The 7963-nt window shown below is 50.1% G+C and overlaps 1 protein-coding gene across 1 annotated transcript; it reads right to left on the reverse strand.

Moving 5' to 3' along the window:
* Nucleotides 1–657: 657 nt before the first annotated feature.
* Nucleotides 658–5025, reverse strand: RMI2 (RecQ mediated genome instability 2). Its single transcript, XM_058710673.1, has 2 exons — nt 4681–5025; nt 658–1882 (listed from the first exon to the last, which is right to left on the reverse strand). The coding sequence occupies exons 1-2, from the start codon at nt 4988–4990 to the stop codon at nt 1734–1736; spliced, it is 459 nt and encodes a 152-aa protein (XP_058566656.1). The 5' UTR covers nt 4991–5025; the 3' UTR covers nt 658–1733.
* Nucleotides 5026–7963: the final 2938 nt, after the last annotated feature.

The raw sequence follows: 7963 nt of genomic DNA on the forward strand, positions 1-7963 counted from the left end.
CCATCTATGGCATTTTGTTAGAGCAGCCACATAGGACTGAGACGGTCTGGCGGTTTCTCACAAGGCTAATACGGGCTCACGTGTGACCCCAGGCATTTACCCCAGCGAACTGAAAACTTGTGTCCACGCAAAACCTGCACATGAATGTTTATAGCAGCTCCATTAATAACCAGCAAAAACTGGACCCAGACAAATGTCCTTCAATAAACAAGTAAACAAACCAGGATACATCTATACGAGGGAGTGTTATTCGACGATCAAAAGAAATGAGCAAGCAAGTTACAAAAACCCACGGAGGAACCTTAGATGCGTTTTGCTAAGTGAAAGAAGCCAGTCTGAAAGTACGACATACTGTAGGATTCCAACTAACTGGGACATTATGGAGAAGGCAAACTATGGAGACGGTAGAAAGATCCGTGGTTGCCAGGGGTTAAGGGAGGGGGAAGGGTCAGAAGGTGGGACAGAGGTTTTTCCGGGTGGTGAAACTATTCCGTATGATACTATCATGGTAGACAAATGATATCATGCCTTTGTAAAACTTGCAGAACTGCCTACCACAAAGAGAGACCCCCTACTGTCAACTATGGACTTTAGTTAGTAATATCATCGTGGGTCGTGCTACTGACAGAGCCAGCTAGGAACCCCCGAAATAGTCCATTTTTTAAAAGATACAGCATATAATTTATTAGTGGTAGATGACCCATAGTCCAACAAAACTCTACAGCAATGTAGGAATATCATGTGACTCCCTTGATATTTATAATCTCAGGAAAAATAAGGCATGGTAAGTAGCAGAGAGCAGAAACCCACACTGAATTTGATCATGAGAAAGTCATTCCATCCACAAAATGTAAGAACTCTAAAATCATCATGCTGTGCACCTTACACTTCTACAATGCTGGATGTCAATTATATCTCAATAAAACTGAGAATGGGGGGGGCGGGGGAAGCTTCCACACCAGAAGGTCGCTCCCTTACGGTGTCTCACTAAAAGTTATGATGCAGAAGTTTAGTTAATGCCTAAAAGTCATTCTCAATCTGGATTTTAGTTTCAACAAGAAACTTTCCGAGTGTTTCAACATCTCCGAGTGAGGAAGAATGATAGGTGTTACCATCCATATCTCCAAGGAATGTACCTTAAATGGTTCAGAGACGAGAACCGTCTACTGTCTCTGAGAGGCTGCTGGTGTCCACAGCAGGAAAACGCTGTCTGACTTGCAAACTGGATATGGAAGTTGTTGATGGGAGAAGAGGCGGGCCACGAGGTCATTCCCATTTCCGGAAGTCTGTTTCCCTGCCCACAACCACCATCAAATCACCACCGGCAAGGAGTGACATTCAGATTCTGCATCGTAAAAACAGGGTCACAGCAGCAACAGAAAAAGTTATCAGCACTCGTAAAACGTGGAAAATGTAACATGAGATTTCTGCGGGCTTTAAAGGGAATTAACACACGCAAACCAAAAGGGAACAAAAGCAAAAAAACAAAAACAGAGCACACATCTGCTTTTCATCTGCAAACAGTCGTCAAAGCAAGGAGCACGAGGGCCGAGTTAAGTGGAGTGTCCCAGCGTTTAGAAATCCTACCTCCGGAGTCCTTGGTCAACCGAAGCTAAGCTCTTTGAGAAACTTTTAAGAAATAGACATAGGACGGTACCCGTGAAATCCACATGGTGTCGGAACCTAAATTGTTTCAGGATTTCTGCTGTTTTTAGCAGTGGTTCCAATGTCATCTAAGGAATATTCCTGTGTAAATCCTCCACTTCCAGTTCCCACATGCTTTCATGGATGGGGTTGTCGGAAAGATCGGTCATCTTCACGGCCTGAAGGCAGGGCTCAGGGCTGCACGCCTGGACCACTCCCATCACCATCACATACTTTCCTGGAAGAAGAAAAGCCCATGGTGATGTTCACACTGATACAAAAACAAACACAAAACGGAGACCCTGTCCTTCAGAGAGCTTAATTTTATCAGAGAGGCAAATTAGAGACAAAAAAGGTGGGGGGGAGAGTAGAAATCAAAATGCCAAGGCAGTCAGTGATCGATCGATCTAATATACACATAGACAATAGATGTATATCTATTTACATACATATATACATACATAGACAGTAAGTTCAACATTTAACTTGGACGATGACACCTGTATCTTCTTTGGCTCCTGGGTTAAAAATGTTGTAACAAAATTCAAGCAAGCTACCATCACGCGCAAAACAATTACGCCCAAGGGATGGAAGAGACTCCCATCCAGGATGTTCTGAGGCAGGGACAACCCCCCCTCCCCCACCCAGCTTTTCTCTTATGTCTGTTTCTTGCCCAAACGCTACAGGGTATGTGGCTGGTCTCCGTGCACAGGGCCAGTCCAGTCCTCTTTCTGCAAAGACAGAAAGTAAATCAGCCACAAAGTAAATCCAATGGTCCGCTGATGCCAGAAGAGCTCAGCTGGCCGCAGTACCCTTCCGTGCCACCCTGTTGTTCCAACTGCCCGGGACCAATCCCTGCCACCGGCTGGGCACATCCCAGCAAATCAACGAGAGCAAATGAACAAGAGAGTGGGTCGCCATCAGGACGATCTAATGACATATGAACCACAACTCTTCCCATTCCCTTGGGGGAAGTGGCTCTCCTTGAAAGCGAAACTTGGCCAGTCCGAACCACACACAACTCAATTGTGTAAAAAACCCCAAACACAGCAGGAAGGGCAGGCTCTCTGCCAGCCCCCAATGCGTGCCCCTGTGAGGCTGCTTTGATCGCAGGGCTTCTGAGTTTGCAGGCAGGCCCCAGGGCTCTGGCTGAAGGAAGCCTGGCAAGCAGACGCCTGCCTCTCTGGGTTTCTACCCCTTGCACGATGGGTTTAGGTTTCTCTGAACCCACCTCCAGATGCCACCGGAGCGAGCCATATGGGGATCCTCGGTGACAGGGGCCAGTTCTAAAACTACACTTTGCCGATACCCTCTGAATAATTCTAACGCGCTGGGAGTCACGGAACCCTCAGAAAAAGAATGACTGAAGACCCGAGGCAAGATGACCATGCCCAAGCAGATCCCAACCAGGGGAGGTTAAGAGGAAATCTACACGAAGGAACACACAACTAAGTGGACGAGCTCACTGGTGTGAGTCCTCTCCCCGAGTTGAGACAATCCGGTCCATAGTGTTCATTCTACCCACACCCCCCTCCTCTCCCCTTCCAGCGGCGTCTCTCCATGGTTTCCTTACTCCTTCGCCACCATGCCCGCCCCCTTCTTTCCATCAGGCCTTCATCCTCCGCCCTGGACCCCTTCGATGGCTTCTACTCCAGACTCTCTCCAGCCACTTCCTCTTCACAACCACCCCCACCCTGCTGGTGCCAAGACTGTTTTTCTCAAACAAAGCTCCAGCCTCCACACACTTCCATTTCTTATACTTGTCACATGTCGTGAAACCTCCTGATTGTTTTCCCGTTTGAAAATGCTAAAAAAAAAAAAAAAAAAAAAAAAAGCCCAAACATTTTCAGCTCACAGCCCTCTGAAGAGGCAGCAGCCTGTAGTTTGCTGACCCTGTGCTAGAGTAATGCTACAGCGATGAGGGCAGAACAAGTCTGAAGGATGGGGCAAGGTCAGGTGAGGGGAGAAGGGAAAAGGAGCACTTCGTAGTAACAATAATCACATTTTTTTGAAACCTCACGATGAGCCAGGCACGACGGTAAGTCCTTTTTTTTTTTTTTTTTTTAACTGGATCCACACAACAGGCCCCTTTTTGACAAAGGCAGGACAGATCCAGAAAGGTTAAGCACTCCAGGCAGCTCAACTGGAAAAGAGCAGAGCCAAGAATTCAACCTAAGTATAAAGATACAGTGGTCCAAAAGACTCATCCCGGCCCTCCAGTAGTCAGGCCTACTGGTTCTCAAGAGTGTGGCCCCAAGGCCATCCAAATCGGCAGCACCTGGGAGCTACTTAGAATTGCAAATTCTTAGTCTCCCGGGTGGGGGTTCTGTCGGTTAAGGTTAAGCATCCGACTCAGGCTCAGGTCCAGATCTGTTCTGAGTTCGAGCCCCGCCTCAGGCTCTGTGCTGACAGCCCAGGGCCTGGAGTCCCCAGCGGATTCTGTGTCTCCTACTCTCTCTGCCCGCCCCACCCTCCCCAACCCCCCCCCACCCTCCCCAACCCCCCCCCCCACCACGCCCCGCTAGCGCGCTCTCTCAAAAATAAACAAATTTAAAAAAAAAGAAATGCAAATTCTCAGCCTCACCCAGACGTATAAAAGCTCTGAGGGTGGAGGCCAGATAAGAGTCCGAACAAGCCTTCGGGGTGCGTTTGAGCTGATTTAAGAGGCAAACATTAAAGAACTACAGCCTAAGGCAGTTCCGCGAAGGAGGCGCAGCAGAAAGCTCTCCAAGAGTCTAGACTTCAGGGATGAACAGAGGCTGCCCGGTACAGGGTTTTCCAAACCCTGATGGGGGAGAAAAATCACCTGTGGGCAAGGGCCTTGTTACAAACACTGACGCCGGGGGTACCTCCACCGCGGATTCCGACTAGGGGAGTCCCCGGATCCGAGCGTCTACGCGGGGTGCGGGCGAAGCTTACCAGCAGGTCAGCTTGACTGCGGGGGTGTGGGGAGGGGGGCGGGGCGAGGGACCGGCCAGGCCCCGCCCCCAGCGGCCCACCACCGGGACCCGCCCCGCGTTCCAGTCTTGCCGTTACCTGGGGCCAGGCAGGGTCGCCCGCGCGGGACCCGCTCTAGGCCGCGCACCACGAAGGCCCCGCTCGGGTCCCGCAGCCGCGCCTCGCCGCCGCCCGCCGCCAGCACCGAGCCCTGCATCCACACGGTCACCAGCTCCAGCGGCTCGCGGCCCGCCGCCGCCCGCGACAGCCGCCACGCGCCCGGGCCGCCCTCCGCGTCGCGCCGCAGCTGCTCGGCCAGCACCTTGAGCGGCGGCGACCGCGGCAGCCGCACAGCCGCTGGGCCGCCGCGGGCGAAGGAGTCCGCTGCCCCCACAGCCGCCGCCGCCATGCTGCCCCAAGTCCGCTTTCCCGCCAACTTTGATAGGCAGCGGGGCCGGGGCCGTGGCCACCAATCAGGGGGTGTTCTGGCGGAACGGAGCAATCATCGGCGTCGGGAGGCGGGGCTTCCCAGCCCGGCGGCCTCCACCGGTCTCCAGGAGTGCGCATGCGTACGTCAAGTAAATAAACGTCCCCAAGCAGGTGGGTGGAGGGATGAAGCGAACCACAAGAGAATAAATACATGGAGGGAGGTAAACAGCTTCTTGTTTCGACGCATCTCAAAACTTGATGTCTATGCCTGTCACCCGAGAATGTTTTCATCTTTAGATCACCTTGCGTGGTAGGATTACTCCGAAGTTAAGCAATACTAGTTAATACTGGAAGGAATAGTAGCATGATGAGGCCACGTTTATTGGGAGTGATAAAGAGTCGAGTCACGAGAGAAGGCTGGGAAGAGGGACAGGGACAGCTGGTAAAAGGGACACTTTTATTACTATTTTCATGATATTTTAATAACAATAATTTAAAACTTAAAATACATTGTTCGCAAAATAAATGAACATTGTAGAAAACTTGCAGAAGAAAATCTGGAATAATAAAAAAAATTGTAAAAATCACTTCGAGATATCCACTGTTAACTTTTGGGAGTATTAGCATCCATATGTTTGACCTACAAATAATGTTTTCTGTATTTTTTCACTTAATAATGACATTTCCGCATATCAACAAATACCCTTTGCGGCCTCGCGAATGACTTCAGGATGTTTCATTTGTCAGATCACCTGTTTAACCAGTATTCTACAGTTGGACTTTAAGACCATTTCCAACTTGTCATTGTGTAAACTCACTACTGTGAGCCTACTTAGAGCTGAATCTCTGTACGCGTTTCAGATAAATTCTTAGAAATGGAATTCCTCCCTAAAAAGGGGTAGGTCCCCAGTGAGCAAAATCCACAAATCCTTAACCAGGCAAATCCTTAAAGTCAAGACAAGTCCTTAGGAGACTTTGTACTCCCAGGGCTCCTGCAGTACAGAGGGTACTGTATATTCAGCAAGAGCTCGATCTTTCTAAAGCAGTTAAGATGTACTGAGCCAGGCCCTGTCCTAAGAGCTTTGCAGGGAGAGTTCCATGGACTCCCACACCCTGTAAAGACTGTGTTCTACACAGATAAGGAAACAGACTCATGAAAGCTATGTGACTTGCCCTTGGCCTCTCTGCTTGTAGCCTCTGTGGGATCCTGGCCTCTACACCTCCACTCTGAGCTGTAATATAACCAGGCTGCTGGGCTGAGAAGGGAGCAGGCACATTAGCCAATAGAGAATCCAACCCTTCCCGTCTGGTAGGTCCCCAGTGCCTTCCCCTGGGCACCTGAACGCCAGAGAAGTGATGGTAAAGGAAGCTGGGGTAAAGGGAAAGGCCCCTAGGCAGCAGGCACTACACGTGCAAGGCCCAGAGAGGAGACAGCAGGAACCAATGGAAACACTGCCAGCATTTCAGAATGGCTGGGATACAGAGTGCAAAGGCAGGAGTGGGCATAAACGAGGCTGTACCCACATAACCTCATTTCTTACGCTCGTTTCTCAGGAGACAAAAAGGAGGTTCAGGCCAATGACAGGCCTGTGAGGGGGAGAGCCAGGATTCAAATCCAAGTCCCTCCAATCCCAAACTTCATACTCTTGAACCACTCGTGTCATCTCACTGTCCTTCCTGGTGCCCACTTCCCCCCCCCCCCCCGCCACCCCGCATCAAAGATGCCTCGTCACCTTTGCTTGTGCTGTCCTTGGCCTGATGTGCGTTCCCCCGAACTCTCCCAGTTGAAACCTGGCTCAGTCACCAAGTGCCTGCCCCCACCAAACCACTTTTATTCCGGGAGATGTTGTTGAGCTAATTTTTCAAGTCAGTTTCTCCCATCTAGATCCATTGTAATGTATGATCACCACATTAAAAAAAAAAAAAAATGTTGACAATGTATTCAGTGCTTAACAAATAAAAGCTGTCTGTGGTGGACTCTGGTCCGGGGGCAGCCAGTCTGCAAACTTGGCCTCTGCAGTGCAAGCGTTTCTCCTTAGTACCCAGGTGGCTGGCGTGGTAACTGATGGGCAGGCAGCCCCTTGGAACCTCCTGAAAAAGATCTAAGGCGCTGCTGCATTTTGCCAGCTTCCGGGGTTGCAAAAGCCATGTCTGAAATCACCATCGTGAGCAGGCCGACGGGTCTGGTAACACACACTGGGTGAGCCTGCCCTCCATGGAAGATTATCTCCCTCCCTACCCGTCACCCTCTCACCCTGGGCCTTGAGCAATCCCCTGTGCCTTTAGCAAATAAAACAAGATCAAAGACCCTTGGAAGGGAATTTCCTGCCACCTAAGGACAAAGGTAAGACAAGGGGAATTCTAGGCCTTGACCTCGAATTCAGCCTACCCATTCACCAGTTCTCAGGCAGATCGGGCTAAAATGCTTCTGGTTGCCAGGAACAAAGACCGAACCCTCACGCCCCAAGAAAAGAAGTTTATTCTGGAAGGATGTCCACGCAGTAACATCTTCAAAACAGCCATAGTTGTTGTTAGCTGAGCGTTTCCTATGTGCTAAGCACCATGCCAGGTACTTCATGGGCAGTCTCAGCGAGGGAATCGCCTCATGACAGCGCTAAGAAGTAAGTGCGTTTCTTAAGTCCGTTTTACAGATGAAGAAACTGAGGCTTGGAGAGGTAATGTGACCTCCCCCAACCCCACCCCAAAGACCACACAGCTAGTAAGAGGTGCAGCCCTCTCAGGTGCCTTAATAATCAGGTCCGCAGATGAGGGAGACTTTTACCCATTATCGTGGGACATCCAGGGAGCAATTCCCTGGGGGATTAAAAAAAAAAAAACCAAACAAACCAAAAATGAAAAAACAGTTCTCTCAAACAAATCTTGGGGGCACCTGGGTGGCTCAATCGGTTAAGCATGCAACTTCAGCTCAGGTCATGATCTCATAGTTCGTGAG

This window comes from Neofelis nebulosa, chromosome 18 (assembly GCF_028018385.1).
Source record: "Neofelis nebulosa isolate mNeoNeb1 chromosome 18, mNeoNeb1.pri, whole genome shotgun sequence".
Lineage (NCBI taxonomy): Eukaryota > Metazoa > Chordata > Mammalia > Carnivora > Felidae > Neofelis > Neofelis nebulosa.

Coding starts and splice junctions, on each gene's coding strand:
- RMI2 (XM_058710673.1), bottom strand. CDS start 4,990: ATGGCGGCGGCGGCTGTGGGGGCAGCGGACTCCTTCGCCCGCGGCGGC. Junction 1,883..4,680: donor GCGACCCTGCCTGGCCCCAG/GTAACGGCAAGA, acceptor TTCTTCTTCCAG/GAAAGTATGTGATGGTGATG.